General features: G+C 46.8%; 2 protein-coding genes across 3 annotated transcripts in view; one reads left to right on the forward strand and one right to left on the reverse strand.

Annotated features, from left to right (window-relative positions):
* Window positions 1-1,739: 1,739 nt before the first annotated feature.
* Window positions 1,740-20,008, forward strand: part of Prdm13 (PR/SET domain 13) — an 81,382-nt gene continuing 63,113 nt past the window's right edge. The window contains exon 1 of the mRNA XM_069310876.1: window positions 1,740-4,959. The gene's annotated coding sequence lies outside the window, so the exon portion shown is untranslated. The remainder of the gene's footprint in view (window positions 4,960-20,008) is intronic.
* On the reverse strand, window positions 7,393-18,496 carry LOC123774702 (uncharacterized). 2 transcript variants are annotated; one of them, XM_069310874.1, is made up of 6 exons: window positions 18,383-18,496; window positions 18,084-18,167; window positions 17,642-17,811; window positions 14,290-14,392; window positions 13,780-13,926; window positions 7,393-7,661 (listed from the first exon to the last, which is right to left on the reverse strand). In XM_069310874.1, the coding sequence occupies exons 2-6, from the start codon at window positions 18,161-18,163 to the stop codon at window positions 7,481-7,483; spliced, it is 681 nt and encodes a 226-aa protein (XP_069166975.1). In that variant the 5' UTR covers window positions 18,164-18,167; window positions 18,383-18,496; the 3' UTR covers window positions 7,393-7,480. The 2 variants fall into 2 exon arrangements, with proteins under 2 accessions (XP_069166975.1, XP_069166974.1); XM_069310873.1 differs by having other exon boundaries at window positions 18,084-18,494.

Raw genomic sequence — 20,008 nt, forward strand, 5'->3', positions numbered from 1 at the left:
CATGGTGGGTGTGGGGGGGGCATTCGTGAATGAAAGTTTTTCCTCGTTTTCATGGCTGATAATGTTTCCCTTGTATTTTTTCAGGCTCGTGGGGTGGGCGACCAAGCCCCGAGTCGGACTGTGTTGGAAGACCAGGCTCTGTAGCCCCTGCTGCATTGGGCCCCGACGACCTGACTACTCTCCTCAGCTCCCCTCCCTCCCTCTGCGGTAGGGTCGAGTCCCCAGCCCCCAGTGGTGACCACCTCGTCCCCTGGCACGGTTCCGTCTCTCATTGTGACTACTGCGCCTTTTACCCCTATGAACTCTGGGGGTTCTCAACGCCGTTCCCGCCACGGCCGCACTCGCACGATCCCTTCCCGTAATACGCCTTGTTTGGTCCCGCTACGTGGGCTAAATACTTTGATCTCCACCATCTGGATTCTTCTACTGACGATTTCTCCCTCCATAAACACCTTGTTGATTAAGTAGATGCCTCTGTTATTTTTAACTCCACCAGTTACGGTACGCGTGTTGTCGCTGCTCCTTCTCAGGATGCAGCTACTCGCTTGGCCGCTGTCCTGCATTGGAGAGACCCCTGTTCGGGTCTCCAAGAACGCTCGGTTAAATGCCAGTGTTGTTCACTGTTCTCCTCCCGCACCATGTTGCAACTGGTGTTCGGGACCTCAACGATTGCCATGAGGATATTAAACATATCCTCGAAGCCTAAGGCCATTCTGTCCTCCAGGTGGACACGTTTACTACACCCCCTCGTGGTCATCGCCGTCAGCCCCTTCGAGTTGTAAAAATCACCTTTGATAGTAGGACCCTTCCGCCCTCTATTATTCTTGCTGGTGCTAGATGCTCCGTTCAGGAGTACATTCCCCCTCCTAGACTATGCAATAAGTGTTGGAAGTTCGGGCACGGTGTCCTCAAATGCACCAGTACTGTGTGTGTGTGCCTCATGTGTGGGGACGATAGTCATTCAAGTCCGAGTGCACTTCTCCCCAGGCTCGCTGCCTCAATTGCGGTGAAACCCACCCTACCTTCTCACGCTCGTGTATGCACTACAAACTCGATGAAGCCGTCCTCAACTTGAAGCACCGTGATCGTCTGTTTTCCTGAAGCGAGACGCCAAGTTCGTCGTCTCACCCCTTTCGCGGGCGTCTCCTACGCTCGCGTGTTGCGTTCTACCTCTCCTCGTCCTTCCCGTCTTCCTCAGTCTCACAACCGTTTCCAGGTCTTAAACCCGTACACCCACCACCACCTCCCCTATTCCTTTGCCTCCTGTCCCGGATGGTCTCCCTCCCGGTTCTCCGTCTGGGAGAAATTACCCCCTTCCTACCCAGTCCGCCATATCTCCTTTGTCTTCTTCCCCATCTCCCCCCACTCTTTCTTCCCGACCCTCCCCCCATTCTCTTGACCCTCTACGCCACCTGTCTGTTCAGGCTGATATCCATCATCCTTCCAGCAATCTTCGTGTTGTTCGCTCTCGTTCCTCTTCTCCTGCTGAGACCATTGAGTCTGTCGCCCGGTACGTTGTTACTGGAACGCCTGTCTCTTTGAGCCAGAAACGTAAGCTTGGCTCCTCTCCTTCTTCCTCTCCGGCGGGTAAGAAGGTTTTGCTTTCTTCCTCGCCCCCTCCCTCTGACTCTGTCACTACATCCCCTCCCATTTCAGTAGTCGAACCCCCTGTCTCTGATATGGAGGTTTCTTCCGCCCCCGATGCCCCCTCTGTTGCTGCCCTTCCTGAGGTGCACTCCCTGATTTCTGCCCCCCCCCCCCTCCTCCAACTGTCCTTGCCTGCCCCTCTCAGTTGTCCTCTCCCCTCCGGACCCCGTCAATCCGCCTCTGGTCTCTTCTCTCGCTCCCTTCCCTCTTTCCTTACTAAGTTTACCCATGCCCCCTAACCCTGATTTTGCCGACCCTGTTCCTGATCCTGAGATCCTTTAGTAAACTGTGTTCCTCTTTCCCTTAATTTCTTTCTTGTTCTCTGTTACTGTCCTTTCTCTTTGATAATGTCTATTCTTCAGTGGAATATTCGTGGATTTTATGCCAACTTCCATGAACTCCAATTGGGGTGTGGGTTCTTCTGTTTTGGAGGGGGTGCATCGGCCGTGGGAGGTGCCAGCCATGCCTGTGTGTATCGACGACTGTAGTTCTAATGCTTTCATCCCTTTGCAGAAGCGTGCGCGCCAGTGTTCCGAGGCAATTTCCCTGGATGACATGGACAGTGTGGGCGGTGAGGCCTCTGTGGGTTCTTCGGATGGTGAGGGTGTGGACCGAGTGGATGCGGTGATGGTGGCCGTGCCTGTTGTGGGGCCTGGTGGGAGTGGTGTGGTGCGCCCTGTTTTAAAGCACTCGAGGCGGGCTCAGTGTGTGTCTCCTTCGTGGTGTGCCTTGGGAGGAGGTGGGGGAGTATAGTGCTCTAGTGTCCCCTGCTGTAGGCGACGGGGTTGCGAGGGGCTCCGAGTTGCTTCCTGTGCCTCCTGCTGTTGGCTCCCCGCAGTGGAGGGTTGCCCCTGATGATCGGGACCTTGTCAAGTTGCTGAAGAAGGATGTGTACCGGGAGGCCTTGGCTCCTGTACCCAGTGATGAGGTCGATACCGTGCCAGCGTCCCCTGCGGTTCCCCCTCCTTCGTTGCCTTGTCCCGGCTGCCGGGGTCGTGACCCGTGAGGATCAGGTGTTGGGTCCTTCTCGGGATGCCCGAGTGCTTCTGATCTCGTGGTGCTATTCCTACGGGCAAAAGAGTTTGTTTATGGGGTGCTGGATAAGATGTCTCTGCCGTGGGCGCCGCCTGGTGGCCGGGTGTCCACTGACATGTTGCTGATTTGGGAAGCATACTTCTTGCGCTTTCCGATACGGAAGATCCCGGAAAAATATTAGTAGGCGTCATGCGCTCAACGTACCCCCCTCCGGAGCAGCACGTCTCTCTCTAACGTCCACCTCAGTTTTCGTCGCCGCCCCCTCTATCTACAGCTCCTCCCGCCCAGCACTTTTGACCCTTATCATTCTCAATATTCACGCATCTCCTAACATCTGTACTGGTGCAGTCATCGGGAGGACGAACCCTTCATGCAAACTGCACCTACTTTTAAGAAGTAGAAGAAGAAGAAGAGGTGCAAAATAATCCACTAAAAATCTGATATATGCAAGGTACATCATTTTGACAATTCTGATATTGGCACCATAGCCTGAGTGATAACCTGCAACAGCCTTGAGAGCTTGGAGCCTCTGTATTGACGACAGAGTCTGAATACAATTAACCAACCCGTCCTCGACTCAAGTCCATTACATTCAGCGGTCAACCCCACAGACGCATTCGTAAATTTTAACATGCTGTTCATTCAAAACGGGAATTTTCGCAAGTATAAATTAATATTATAATATATTAGCATATTGTGCACATATAGATATAGGATAGGTTAGGTTAGGTGTTTAGGTTCTGTTGGCGATTATTTGTATTTGTAGTATGTGGGTGAAGCATTTATAGCGTTGTGATTCGAACAAAATTCGTCAGTGAAGCACTTGTTCCGGATATGTTCGAACGTTAGCAGTTGTGAGTCGTGTGTAAACCGCTTTTCATTCATAAACAGGGGGTTTGGTGGGTGGATGGAATCACTTTTGGATCTTTGTTTGGAGGACGGGCTGATACAACAGGACCATACAGTGGTGCCTCAAGGCCAAGGTATTTCGTTCGAATAAAATTTGTCAGCGAAGCATTTGTTTGATAAGTGTTCGAACGTCATCAGTTGTCTTCTTCTTGATAGTAGGTGCAGTTTGCATGAAGGGTTTGTCCTCCCGATGACTGCACCAGTACAGATGTTGGTAGAGGCGTTTATGTTGAAGATGATAAAGTTTTTCAAAAGTGCTTGTTGCGTTGTGCTGTAGACGGGGGAGCGGCGACTAAAACAGAGGTGTGTGTTAGAGGGAGACTTGCCGCACCGTAGGGCGGTATGTTGTGTTTATCATCATCATCATCATCAGTTGTCAGTCAGCCCATCCTTATAAAGGCCAAAGTTCATTCCATGCACCCGCCAAACCCCCCTGTTTACCTGTTTATGAATGAAAAACGATTTACCAACCCGTCCTCGACTCAAGTCCATTACATCCAGCGGTCGACCCCACAGACGCATTCATAAACTTTAACATGCTGTTCAGTCAAACCAAGAATTTTCTCAAATATAAATTCATATTATAATATATTAGCATATTGTGCATATATAGGCGTAAGGTAGGTTAGGTTAGGTGTTTAGGTTCTGTTGGCGATTATTTGTATTTGTAGTACGTGGTTGAAGCATTTATAGTGTTGTGGTTTGAACAAAATTCGTCAGTGAAGAACTTGTTCCAGAAGTGTTCGAACGAAATCAGTTGTGAGTCGTGTGTAAACCGTTTTCATTCAAAAACAGGGGCTTTGGTGGGTGCATGGAATTACTTTTGGGTCTTTGTTTGGAGGACGGGCTGTGGTTTACACATGACTCACAGCTGATCAACTGATGACGTCCGAACACTTCCGGAACAAGTGCTTCGCTGACGACTTTTGTTTGAACTACAACACTGTAAATGCTTCACTCGCGTACTACAAATACAAATAATCGCCAACAGAACCTAAACACCTAATCTAACACGCCTAACTTTACATTTAAATTTAATGCAAAATAATAGCAACTTATATATGAGAACAAACCAATTTTTCTCTATACAGTATGTTAAAATTGAATGCGTCTAGGGGGAAGAGGGGGGGCGGGCAAAGCTGTAAGGAGCCTGGCCTGAGGACGGGTTGGGTCGTGAGCCGACTACGCTTGCCACAACCATGGGTTGTTATGGGAACTGCGTCGTTGACTTGGATCAGTTTCTCCACGAGGCAGACAGTGAAACTGGCTGGCAGTGGCGCTCTCTCAGCTCCCCTGGACGCGTCCGGACGCTCACCCACGTGACTTGGGTAGCAAGACGAAAGTGAGGACCAGAGGCAAGGAGTAATGGTAAATGGATTACAATTTAATATAATTTACCACTTTGTCTCCCCCTTGCACACCTATTATTACCACTGTTCCATGGCTTCATACACCCAGGTGTATAATGTGTGACGAGTCTGCAGCCATAGACAGGTAATACCAATATCTGTAACAATTCATTTTGTTGGGGGACAAGCAGACTGTGTACGTATATACGTTAGGCATATATCAAGGTCCCCAAGGTCGAATTACTGACCGTCCCCAAGATGTACCCCTACAACAGTTGCATAACTGTTCACTGCTAGGTGAACAGAGACATTAGGTGATAGGGAACGTGCCCAACCGTTTCTGTCCCGCCCGGGATTCGAACTCGGTATTGACATTAAGGTCAACCGACCGCGAAGCTCATTAAGGTCACCACCTGATTAGTGATGATCCGTTCAAGTTTACTCAAGTCTTCAACAGATAAATTGAAAACTTGTGATGAGCCCCTGAAAAGGGGTAGGGCAAACTTCTGGTATATTTACCTGAATTTACCTGAGGGCCACTGACATACTATAGGGGCCTCGATGAGGACAGGAAGCTGGCGGATTGTCAAAGGTTCCCCCCATTTGTCCTGATGATTTTTTTAAGCTGGATTTTAAAGTTCAGCAGAGTTTTAGCATATACGGCTTCGGCGGGTAGGCGGTTCCATGGGTTTATAACCCTGTGGGTGAGAAAGCATCTCCTGTACTCGGTCCTACTTTGTGGCTTGTTGAGCGTGAAACCTTTGCTCCTTGTTTGTGTTACATCTGACCTTTACATTTAAAATATTGTCCAAATTAACACCCTCCAAACTGTTCAATATTTTTAATGTTTCGATGAGATCAGCTCTATCATGTCTGGTTTCCAATGTTGTTAATTAGCCCTGTGACCCTCAACCTGTTCTGGTATGAAAGTTGACTTAGTTCTGACATTGTTTTTGTTGCCCGGTGTTGAACGTTCTCCAAAAAAAACTATGTCTTTCTAGAGATGAGGTCATCATGCCTGGATGCAATACTCCAGGAGGGGGGGGGGGGCGCACCAGAGACTTACACAATTGAATGACTACTTTATTTTTCTTAAAGTCAAAGGTACGCCTGATTATTGCCAGGGTTTGGTGCGCTATTTTTTTTTTTTTTACCGCCGCTCCCACCTGTTGTGCAACTTTTAGTGATTTTGTTCAACGGTGCGGTGGTCACGGTACTGTATATGTCTTGGAGAGATCCTGGTCGTCATGGGTTCGAATCCTCGTCGGGTCATTTAGCGTCCTTAGTGATTATATATAATATAATCATTTTGAAGGATTTTGTAAAAAAAATGGTTGATATACTGCAAAATAAATTATTTATTATAAATTATTATATAATATATATATACAGGGTGGTTCAAAAGTAGGTGGACAGTACATGATAACATTTATGCTGCGATTATGTTTACATACAATTATACTTACTAACACAATTATTACACAATTATACTAACATAATTATTACATCGTCAATTAAATTTGATTGAGTTTTGTGTCTTTTAAATTTTGTGTCAATTAAATTTTTATTGTCTTGTGTTTCTACAAAAGCCATCAACGCAGGTGCTCAAACTGTCTCCCATCACAATTATTCCACATACTCTCCACCTACTTTTGAACCACCCTGTATATATATATATATATATATATAATATATATATATATATATATATATATATATATATATATATATATATATATATATATATATATATATATATATCTAACTTCATTAGAGATAACAAAATCTATATTTCTTGACCAGCAAGCTTATAATTTCACCCTCCTCTGGCATATGCATTCTATATATATATATATATATATATGTCCTCTATGAGTTATAATTATACATGCAATATGTTGGAATTTAAACATTCCAAGTACAGTTTTATAAATAGTTAAGGCTAAGTTAGGTAATCTAGAAGCTACTTTAAGTATAACAATGTACACTGACTTTGTTCTCAACATCAATACATGTCCATCCAATATATTCTGTTAAGGGCGGTCAATAATGTTCAGTGTGTACTGGTTATTCGACGGCTTCCGAACCTAACACGAGGACGCACTGGGTGTACACACCTGGATAAACAGGTCCAGTTATGGGTAACGAGGTAAAGTCATGCTTGTAAATTATTACGTGAAGGCTAGCAGGCGGGATATAAAGAGCTAGCTCTCACTTTCTCGTAGACACTGTTGGGTAAGCACTGCTAGGTAAGGTAAGCACTGTCTTGTGTTTCTACCAGGAATATGTGTTGGATTCCCAAAGGAGAGCCAACAATATCCCGTCAATGCAAGGACGAAGGAGAACCCTTGAGGTCATGTTCCTATTATTTTGGTAAAACAAGACACGTTTCGCTTTGGGATTTGCTTGTGCACTGTGCAGCCACAGGGGAGGGGACCTCAAGGGCTGGTCCCGTTGTTTGTGGTGTGGCTGGAGGCGCAGGGGGGACCTCAAGGGCTGGTCCCGTTGTTCATGGTGTGGCTGGAGGCGCAGGGGGGACCTCAAGGGCTGGTCCCGTTGTTCATGGTGTGGCTGGAGGCAGATGGTTCGGGAACAGAGCTGAAGAAGGAGTAAGGACATGCCTGAAAGTAATGTAGGCAGCGATCCTCAGACTTGCCCTGCTGCTCAGCTTCCGTGTACTCCTGCAGGCGATGGCGCGTTGGGGACGTGGACCTGCTGGGACTGAGACAACCACATTACACTCAACAACTGCTTCATAGTGATGAACAAGACAACACACACAGTGATGAACAAGACAACACACGCATAGTGATGAACAAGACAACACACGCATAGTGATGAACAAGACAACACACACATAGTGATGAACAAGACAACACACACAGTGATGAACAAGACAACACACATAGTGATGAACAAGACAACACACACATAGTGATGAACAAGACAACACACATAGTGATGAACAAGACAACACACATAGTGATGAACAAGACAACACACATAGTGATGAACAAGACAACACACACATAGTGATGAACAAGACAACACACACACAGTGATGAACAAGACAACACACATAGTGATGAACAAGACAACACACATAGTGATGAACAAGACAACACACATAGTGATGAACAAGACAACACACATAGTGATGAACAAGACAACACACACATAGTGATGAACAAGACAACACACATAGTGATGAACAAGACAACACACACATAGTGATGAACAAGACAACACACACACAGTGATGAACAAGACAACACACATAGTGATGAACAAGACAACACACATAGTGATGAACAAGACAACACACATAGTGATGAACAAGACAACACACATAGTGATGAACAAGACAACACACACATAGTGATGAACAAGACAACACACAGTGATGAACAAGACAACACACACATAGTGATGAACAAGACAACACACACATAGTGATGAACAAGACAACACACACAGTGATGAACAAGACAACACACATAGTGATGAACAAGACAACACACACATAGTGATGAACAAGACAACACACATAGTGATGAACAAGACAACACACATAGTGATGAACAAGACAACACACATAGTGATGAACAAGACAACACACATAGTGATGAACAAGACAACACACACAGTGATGAACAAGACAACACACACAGTGATGAACAACACAACACACACAGTGATGAACAAGACAACACACATAGTGATGAACAACACAACACACATAGTGATGAACAAGACAACACACATAGTGATGAACAAGACAACACACACAGTGATGAACAAGACAACACACATAGTGATGAACAACACAACACACATAGTGATGAACAAGACAACACACACAGTGATGAACAAGACAACACACACAGTGATGAACAACACAACACACATAGTGATGAACAAGACAACACAGTGATTTTATCAGAATTCTTTAAAGAATTTTGATAAAGAGATCTAGGGGTGGTTCTAGATAGAAAACTATCACCTGAGGACCACATAAAGAATATTGTGCGAGGAGCCTATGCCACGCTTTGTAACTTCAGAATTGCTTTTAAATACATGGATGGCGAAATACTAAAGAAATTGTTCACGACTTTTGTTAGGCCAAAGCTAGAATATGCAGCGGTTGTGTGGTGCCCATATCTTAAGAAGCACATCAACAAACTGGGAAAGGTGCAAAGACATGCTATTAAGTGGCTCCCAGAACTGAAGGGCAAGGGCTATGAGGAGAAGTTAGCATTAAATATGCCAAAACTAGAAGACAGAAGAAAAAGAGGTGATATGATCACTACATACAAAATAGTAACAGGAATTGATAAAATCGATAGGGAAGATTTCCTGAGACCTGGAACTTTAAGAACAAGAGGTCATAGATTTAAACTAGCTAAACACAGATGCCGAAGAAATATAAGAAAATTCACTTTCGCAAACAGAGTGGTAGACGGTTGGAACAAGTTAGGTGAGAAGGTGGTGGAGGCCAAGACTGTCAGTAGTTTCAAAGTGTTATATGACAAAGAGTGCTGGGAAGACGGGACACCACGAGCGTAGCTCTCATCTTGTAACTACACTTAGGTAATTACACGACGCAACACACACAACACAACACACACGACACAACACACATGATTCAACACTTAAGACACAAGACACACACACAACACACAAAAGATAGGCCACACTCCATATAGCCAGGCTGACCAGAGCGGCGGGTGTGGTACACACGCCTGACTCAGGTATATATAGAGGTGGCGGGAGACAGGTGTGTGTGCGGACTATGCCTCAACACCCGACATGAAGGCGGATGTGGCCTCACGCGGTGAGAGTTGCCCGCCACCAGGGAAAGTCACTCGGCTGTCCGTTCATGGAGCTAGGGAGCCGGTCGGCCGAGCGGACAGCACGCTAGACTTGTGATCCTGTGGTCCTGGGTTCGATCCCAGGCGCCGGCGAGAAACAATGGGCAGAGTTTGTTTCACCCTATGCCCCTGTTACCTAGCAGTAAAATAGGTACCTGGGTGTTAGTCAGCTGTCACGGGCTGCTTCCTGGGGGTGGAGGCCTGGTCGAGGACCGGGCTGCGGGGACACTAAAAGCCCCGAAATCATCTCAAGATAACCTCAAGATGGAGTGTGAGATTCTGGACAGGAATTGTTATTTATGTGAATGAAAGAAGAATTGAATGAGACGGATGGAATAAGAATCGTGGATGATAAGAGACTAACGAAGCTCATCGTTAAAAATCTATCTTATAAATGAGAATGATAATAAGGACTTATACATACTCCTTATAAGGAATGACAAGAGTTATACATACTAGCGAAGCCACTAATGTAAAGCCAAAAAAGGAAATGTTTGCAAGGAAGAGCGGATTAGCAAATGTACTGAGGTCCAAAAAAGTATTCCTACAGAAGGATATGACAAGGGACGAGAGAATGAGAACAGCAGCCGCGAGGAGGGAGTGCAGGGAGAAAGAAAAGAATCAGGGAACCACAATCCAGAACCCTACAATCCCAGAGGGGAGTGGGGAACCCTCCACAAGCAGTTCAACAACCACAGTGAGAGGAACACCACCCCACCTTCCACCCAATAGACGTCCTACCTGCCCCAACCCCTACCAGCCCCCCATTAGGTGCCCACCTAAGGCACCCTCCCCCCACTCCCTCCTCCCCAGGACCTTCCTTCTCCCCCAAGCCCCCCATCTCTTCAAGCCCTCCCTCCTCCCATACCCCCCCCCCAAGCCTCCCCTTCTCCCACACTCCCCCAAGCCTCCCCCCTCTCACCTACCCCCCTAGCCTCCGCCTATCACCTTCTCCTAAGCCTCCCCCTCTCCCCCACCCCCGAAGCCCTCTCTACTCCTCCACACCCCCCCCCCCCAAACTAGCTAATCAGCTGTTAGCCAGCCAAGTTGGGCTTGCAACTTGGATCAGATTAGAATGTTGATCTGATTGATCAACATGATTGATCAACAATCAGAACAGCCTTCAGGAACCTGTGCAAGAAATCATTCGGAACCTTGTATACCACATATGTAAGACCAATCCTGGAGTGTGCGGCCCCAGCATGGAGCCCGTACCTTGTCAAGCACAAGACGAAGCTGGAAAAAGTCCAGAGGTATGCCACTAGGCTAGTCCTAGAACTAAGAGGCGTGAGTTACGAGGAAAGGCTGCGTGAAATGCACCTCACGACATTAGAAGACAGAAGAATAAGGGGAAACATGATCACTACCTACAAAATTCTCAGAGGAATTGACAGGGTAGATAAGGAAATATTGTTTAACATGGTTGGTACGCGAACAAGGGGACACAGGTGCAGACTAAGTGCCCAAATGAGCCACAGGGACGTTAGAAAGAACTTTTTCAGTGTCAGAGTAGTTAACGGATGGAATGCATTAGGCAGTGATGTGGTGGAGGCTGACTCCATACAGAGTTTTAAATGTAGATATGATAGAGCCCAGTAGGCTCAGGAACCTGTACACCAGTTGATTGACGGTTGAGAGGCGGGACCAAAGAGCCAAAGCTGTACCCCCGCAAGCACAAATAGGTGAGTAAACTATTGTGAAAACACAAGAAACATAGAAGATTCGTTCCAATGATCCTATGAAGATACTCAACAAAGACACATACGCCTATGTCAGGTGTCCGGGCCAGACATTGGCTGGTTGGAGTAATCCCAAGTTAAACGATTTAAGAAATACTAAATATTTAAGTCTGTAACCTTACCCACCTCCCGCGTGGCTTAGGACGATAACCATGCACTGTCCCTGGGGTACAGTGCATGACTATCATCACCTCCCCTGAGGTACACAGTGCATGGTTATCATCACCTCCCCTGAGGTACACAGTGCATGGTTATCATCACCTCCCTGGGGTACAGTGCATGGTTATCATCACCTCCCCTGGGGTACACAGTGCATGGTTATCATCACCTCCCCTGAGGTACAGTGCATGACTATCATCACCTCCCCTGAGGTACACAGTGCATGACTATCATCACCTCCCCTGAGGTACAGTGCATGACTATCATCACCTCCCCTGAGGTACACAGTGCATGGTTATCATCACCTCCCTGGGGTACACAGTGCATGGTTATCATCACCTCCCTGGGGTACACAGTGCATGGTTATCATCACCTCCCTGGGGTACAGTGCATGGTTATCATCACCTCCCTGGGGTACAGTGCATGGTTATCATCACCTCCCTGGGGTACAGTGCATGGTTATCATCACCTCCCTGGGGTACACAGTGCATGGTTATCATCACCTCCCTGGGGTACACAGTGCATGGTTATCATCACCTCCCTGGGGTACACAGTGCATGGTTATCATCACCTCCCTGGGGTACACAGTGCATGGTTATCATCACCTCCCTGGGGTACACAGTGCATGGTTATCATCACCTCCCTGGGGTACACAGTGCATGGTTATCATCACCTCCCTGAGGTACACAGTGCATGGTTATCATCACCTCCCCTGAGGTACACAGTGCATGGTTATCATCACCTCCCTGAGGTACACAGTGCATGGTTATCATCACCTCCCCTGAGGTACACAGTGCATGGTTATCATCACCTCCCTGAGGTACACAGTGCATGGTTATCATCACCTCCCCTGAGGTACACAGTGCATGGTTATCATCACCTCCCTGAGGTACACAGTGCATGGTTATCATCACCTCCCTGAGGTACACAGTGCATGGTTATCATCACCTCCCCTGAGGTACACAGTGCATGGTTATCATCACCTCCCTGAGGTACACAGTGCATGGTTATCATCACCTCCCTGAGGTACACAGTGCATGGTTATCATCACCTCCCCTGAGGTACACAGTGCATGGTTATCATCACCTCCCCTGAGGTACACAGTGCATGGTTATCATCACCTCCCTGGGGTACACAGTGCATGGTTATCATCACCTCCCTGGGGTACACAGTGCATGGTTATCATCACCTCCCTGGGGTACACAGTGCATGGTTATCATCACCTCCCTGGGGTACACAGTGCATGGTTATCATCACCTCCCCTGAGGTACACAGTGCATGGTTATCATCACCTCCCCTGAGGTACACAGTGCATGGTTATCATCACCTCCCCTGAGGTACACAGTGCATGGTTATCATCACCTCCCCTGAGGTACACAGTGCATGGTTATCATCACCTCCCTGGGGTACACAGTGCATGGTTATCATCACCTCCCTGGGGTACACAGTGCATGGTTATCATCACCTCCCTGGGGTACACAGTGCATGGTTATCATCACCTCCCTGGGGTACACAGTGCATGGTTATCATCACCTCCCTGGGGTACACAGTGCATGGTTATCATCACCTATGTTTTCATGAAGTCTGAATTGAAATGAGCGAAGAGATTTCCATACAGTTTATTGCGAACTTTCACGAGTTACTGGAACAGACAAACTGAACTCATTTGGGGTTGCAGTGATGGAATACGCGAGTATGGTTAGTGGGGAAAATAATGAGTAGTGAAGATGATTGTGATGAAGATAGTTCTGCATACACAGTGATACAGACAGTGAGTAGTGACGACGTAAAATGAGGGGAAGAGGGGGGGGGGGAACAGGCAGGGGACGAGTGGACTAGATAGACAGAGATATATTGTTAGATCCCTCTATATTGATAGAGGTAAATATATAGAAGTAAATAGATAGAAAAGTAGGGAGAGAGAGAGAGAGAGAGAGAGAGAGAGAGAGAGAGAGAGAGAGAGAGAGAGAGAGAGAGAGAGAGAGAGAGAGAGAGAGAGAGAGAGGAGAGAGAGAGGAGAGAGAGAGAGACATACACCAGGTACCCCCACTGTTATATAAACCAACTCACCTGAGGAAGAGCTGGAGGACCTCACCAAAGAAGCCGTGGTTGGTGAGGGGGGACTGTGAGAGCTCGCAGATGGCTCGCAGGAGGCACGCCTTCCCGTCCACACCCAGAGCCTCCATGCTCTTCTCTACCACCCTGTACATCACCTCCCTGAGGTAAAGAGTGCAAGGTTATCATCATCTCCCTGAGGTAAAGAGTGCAAGGTTATCATCACCTCCCTGAGGTAAAGAGTGCAAGGTTATCATCATCTCCCTGAGGTAAAGAGTGCAAGGTTATTATCATCTCCCTGAGGTAAAGAGTGCAAGGTTATCATCATCTCCCTGGGGTACAGTGCATGGTGCATGGTTATCCACCCCAATACTGACTCACTCTAAATTGTTACAGATTTATATGAAATGTTTCTGCTAGAATTTGTTCATAAATAGTCAACTTCCACTCCACAATAATGCAATAATATCTCACACAGAGCGCTCATAGTCACACTACATAAGTACTCGTGCTGCTAGTACGTACCTGTCGCCTCCAGCCAGGTCACCAGGGGTCGGGACCTCGCGCTTCTTCCTATTAATGCCCCAGGTGTTGTCCTCGGAGGTCATGCCCAGGGTATCAAAGTCGACTGCAACAACAATAACAACACTTGGTCACCGGCCCGTCTCCCACTCCACCTTACAGTATCATGTGTGTTAATATGTTGTGTAGCGCCCTGCACCTTATCGTCTCTAGGAGTCCCAGCCGTAGTGCTCAGCTGGGGACGCAAGTCCTGAGTCATAGTGCTCAGCTGGGGACGCAAGTCCTGAGTCATAGTGGTCAGCTGGGGACGCAACACGTGAGTCATAATGGTCAGCTGGGGACGCAACAACTGAGTCATAGTGGTCAGCTGGGGACGCAACACGTGAGTCATAATGGTCAGCTGGGGACGCAACAACTGAGTCATAGTGGTCAGCTGGGGACGCAACAACTGAGTCATAGTTTAATGTTTGTAACATGGGAGTCTTTACTAAAAGCGAGAATAAAATAAACAAATAATGTTGTTGTTAAAGATTCGCTGCCTGGAACAAAAAGTTCCAAGTAGCATGGGCTATGGTGAGCCCGTAGTAAAACAAATAAAGCCAAACAATATATATATATATTTACTTAAGGGGGATTATATTTAATTTTACAAACAAATATTTCAAAAATTATTTGTTTGGGAGCATCAGAAAGATCAAATAGAGTTGTATCATTTCTATTTACTTTTCTTACTTTTATTTTTATTTATATTAAACAAACATATATTTGGACCAAAAATATAATTAAAAATTTATAATTTGAACAACTAATAACTATAGATAACTACATAGGTGGCTCAGTGGTAACTCATTCGCCCTGGCGCTTCGCGAGCGATTTAGCTTGGGTTCATATCCGGGCGGCAGAGGATTGACTAGGCGTCAATCCTTAACTGTGCGCCTCTGTTCGCCCAGCAGTGAATGGGTACCTGGTTGTTAAACGATTTGGCGGGTTGTATTCCGGGGAGACTAGTGGGTAAGGCTTACCATGAACTATGGGAAGGGAAAGCTCTCAGCCTGCTAACAACAGTCATCTGGTCCTCTACCCACCTGTGTGTATAAAAAAGTCTGAACATGTAGAAAGTGACGTCGTTGTGCCCATAACCCTGGATGACTCACGCCAGCCAGAACGTCGTCACTCGCTGGGTTTTTCTGATTCGTGGGTTGGGTGCCTAAATTTCAATCATATTATTGTGATTTACTGTGTTCCTATTAATTGAATTATGTTTATTTTATAGCAAACAACTAATGCAACTTTGCAATGTTCCCTTTATTTGTTTGCGGTGTCACCTTTGGAAGAACTAATAGGATACGAACAACAAATTTGGTAATGACGCCCAAAATATTTTTCACGTGTTATGAATAAACGAATTTTGGTTGTTTAATCTTTGGCCACAACTATCATTAACTAACATTATTGATACCGTAATGAATTCTGCAATGTATCAGACCTATCAATAAACGTTAAATATTGACCATCATGAAATGCAAAATAGATTATGTTCAATTTTGTCCGCAAGAGAATGCGTATCGATACACTTGAGTCGAACCAAATGATAATCAAATTTATCGCAGAAGCGATAAAGATTATTGACGAGAAACTTAAGGAGTTAAGAGTGAAGGAGCAACCTCACTGATCTGAGTACCGTGGAAAGTGTTAAGAACAGGTTAGGTAAATACGAGATGAAAGTGGCTGGACGCCCGCAGGCCGCCTTACCACCACCACTAGGCTTCCTCAAGTCTTTGTTACATTTTGTTGGTAAGAATTTGTTGACAAAATGTTACTACTGATGTACATTTCCTAGTATTTTATGTATGAGCTAAGTCACTATCAAGAACAAAACTGTTCACTGATACGATATACAAACCACAAAAAATATTAATGAATCAAGTCATTCCTGGTGTGGAGTCACTAGCACTAACACAAGGTGAGTGCCGGAAGTGTACATCCCATTAACTGCGAGGATATTGATGTACTATTTGGGATTTACCATCCACTGGGGACATGTTGTGTTGAATTAATGGGCGACGACGATCTGGAGATCGGATGCGCCCCGGCGTACCCGTAAAGGGTTAATCGCCAAGCCTAATGACAATAGATGATGCGGACCACCTGAGGCAAATATGCCTCACGGCATAGACACGCACAGGTACACCAACACACAAAACATAGATACGACACAGACACACACACAGTGCCAACAAGGGACGCAGCCCTCAATTATTTCCAGTAAGCACCCACCTCTGCCACTTATCATGGCCACCCCCCCCCCTGTGGACCACAGGAGCGAGACGAGACTGAAAGCAGACGAGGAGAGGACCCAGGCTACTTCTTCATCACGAGTACCAAATCGCGCTGCACACGACCGCCATCACTGGGATCAACAATCCCCCACCTTGAGGTACCGGCAACCGAGGGCGATGGGCAGTCAGGAACATGCATAGAGGCCACTCCTCCCCGACCCTGCACCACCACAGGCATGTCCACCCCCACCTCTTCCTCTCTATCCACATGGACAAAAGCGGCTCCACAACCAGGGGAAAGCGACCTGGCAGACCCTTACCTATGTTTCTGGGAAGGAATCAGGTCATCCAAAGACAACGCATCCGTGAGGCGACGAGAAGGACGCTCATCCAATGTAAACAAAGCACCTGGAGCCGCATCAGGAGACGAGGAGGAAGCCACATCACGCACGTCAGTCGCACCACATCAGACGAAGATGCCTCACGGGGAGCCGGGACCACCTCCACAGAAGCAGGTACAGCGTGGACTTCCACCGGAACAGACTAAACCACACTCCCCGTGGTCACAATGCCCACAACCGGCTCCGTGAAAACCACAGGAACCTTCACAACAGCCGGAACCGCAAGAGGGCAGTCGAGAACTTCAGGGACTGCAGGCACAGCAGTCAGAACTCATAGTGTCATGCCGGCATAGTGAAGGAACAACCGTCAAACTTTTCCAGAAATGCCCGGAACACCTCAGGGCGAATAAACTTCACCACATCTCGGTGAGCTTGAAGAAGCTGCACCCCTACCAGGTACGACAGCTTCACACTAGTACCTCCAACAGGGCAATGCCAAGTCCAGTTTGGCATTGGTATTGCACTGGACACGCAGAACACCACTCAACCTCCAACGACATGCTTCGCCCAGCAACTGAGAGAAAGGATGGGGTCACGTCTGCATCCCTCTAGCGGCCGACCAGCGAATCCCACTGAGGACATGGTCATACGCTTTACACCAGCCACGACACTAACGTTGCCACCCTCAGGAAGCACCAAACTCGGTCTTGCCCAGAGATCAGGTAAAATACTCACTTCTGAAGGGAAAGGAGGTGGTCATGGAGGCGCCAAAGCCGAGGCCGAGGTTCCTGTCCATGGGAAGACTGAGCGTCGGGGTGAGGATGAGGACGCTTGCTGGCGGCATCTTGAGGCGTCGTTCCGGGGTCACGTACAGGAACCCGCTCTGATACCCCACCGACGACGTTCTGTCAAGGTCATATCCGGTCACATTCATGCTCGGAATCAACTAATCATATTTGATACTAAGTTTGGTTGTGATATTTGTAAGAAAATGTATTTTGATCTAACATAAAATCTCCGGACTGGACCACTAAATGTGTAATATCACCCATAGATGTGACCTCTGCCATTTAACACTACTAGACAAGATACATTTGAAACTTTACTTGTCGTTAATGAATAACGTCGTAACATTACTGGTCGTGTTAGAGAGGTTTACCAAGGCATAAACACTTACTGGTTGTCACTTGGTAGAGTGTAGCAGAGGTTTACCAGCGTCACCACTACCGTCACCAGGCAGGCCTCCAGACGAGCCATCGTCCTGGTGAGACAAGTGTTAGTCAGTGCCAGCAACATTAAACACTGGTGTCTGCATTATCGCCTCGTTGTCAAAACAATGCAAGTGTCTGAATTTTTCAGCAATAAATTATTTACAGGTATATTACATTTCTGTTCATCCGGAAGATAGTAAATGTATACAATAACGCACTAATACATCGCAGCTTAAAATTTTCAGGAATTTATCAGATTAATTACAGGTATTCAGGCTGACTGTAGTAGACTTGTCGGGAGAAAAAAGCTGAGGTTAGCAAGAAGTGGCGAGGAGTAACACTGTTTTCTTGACAGTCGCTGGCAGACTGACGGGCGGCGGGCGTCTTCTGCTCTTATATACCTCAGCCTCGCCTGCCTGCCCATCTGACCCGCAGTATGGCAACACCACCTGCGCACGACCCATAACTAGTAACACCCGCACACGACCCATTGCTAGTAACACCTGCGCACGACCCATTGGTAGTAACACCTGCGCACGACCCATTGGTAGTAACACCTGCGCACGACTCATTGCTAGTAACACCTGCGCACGACTCATTGCTAGTAACACCTGCGCACGACCCATTGCTAGTAACACCCTTGCACGACCCATTGCTAGTAACACCCGCGCTAGGCTAACACGACACTAGGATTTTTATGAGAGTAGACAACATAGAGGACACGGCAAACCTCCAGTCAGACGTAAACCAAGTCTTTCTATGAGCTACAGAAAATAATATGGTGTTTAACGAAGATAAGTTCCAGCTCTTGCGCTACGGAAAAAAAGGACAATATAAAAACGGAAACCACGTACAAAACGCAGTCAAATCATAACATTGAACGAAAAGGCAATGTAAAGGATCTGGGTGTACTCATGTCGGAAGACCTTACCTTTAAAGAACACAATAAAGTAGCCGACAAAACTGCAAGAAAAATGACAGGTTGGAAAACAAGAACTTTTCACATTAGATATGCTATACAGATGATGATACTTTTCAAGACGCTAGTGCTTTCTAGAGTGGAATACTGCTGCACAATGACAGCCCCTTTCAAAGCTGGAGAAATTGCTGACCTGGAGAGCGTGCAGAGATCCTTTACTGCTAGAATTCATCCAGTAAAGCATCTAAACTATTGGGACCGACTAAAGAGCCTAAATCTGTATTCTCTTGAGCGCAGACGGGAGAGATGCATAATAATTTACACGTAGAAAATAGTAGAGGGGCTGGTCCCAAACCTGCACACAGAAATAACATCACAAGAGACCAGAAGACATGGCAGGATGTGCAGAATACCCCCATTGAAAAGCAAAGGGGCAACAGGTACTCTGAGAGAGAACTCTACCAACATCAGAGGCCCGAGACTGTTCAACACGCTTCCACTACACATAAGGGGCATAACTGGCAGACCCCTCACAGTGTTCAAGAGAGAACTGGATAAACACCTCCAAAGGATACCTGATCAACCAAGCTGTAACTCATACGTCAGGCTGCGAGCAGCCGCGTCCAACAGCCTGGTTGACGAGTCCAGCAACAAGGAGGCCTGGTAGAGGACCAGGCCACGGGGTCGCTAAGCCCCGAAATCACCTTAAGGTAACCTGAAGGTAAGGTGGTCCCAGCGATCAAGACCACTAAGGTCCCAGCGATCACGTCCCGTGTGATCCTAACGATCAAGCCCTCAGAGGTCCCAACGATGAAGACCTCAGAGGTCCCAACGATCAAGACCTCAGATGTCCCAACAATGAAGACATTACCCTGTTGCTCTTAACCGATTCACGATTTACTGAAACCCTTTCAAATTCACTGATGTTTGATTTTGAATTTTTAAATTTGAATATTACAAAAGTACCTAAAA

This window comes from Procambarus clarkii, chromosome 68 (genome assembly GCF_040958095.1).
Source record: "Procambarus clarkii isolate CNS0578487 chromosome 68, FALCON_Pclarkii_2.0, whole genome shotgun sequence".
Taxonomy (NCBI): domain Eukaryota; kingdom Metazoa; phylum Arthropoda; class Malacostraca; order Decapoda; family Cambaridae; genus Procambarus; species Procambarus clarkii.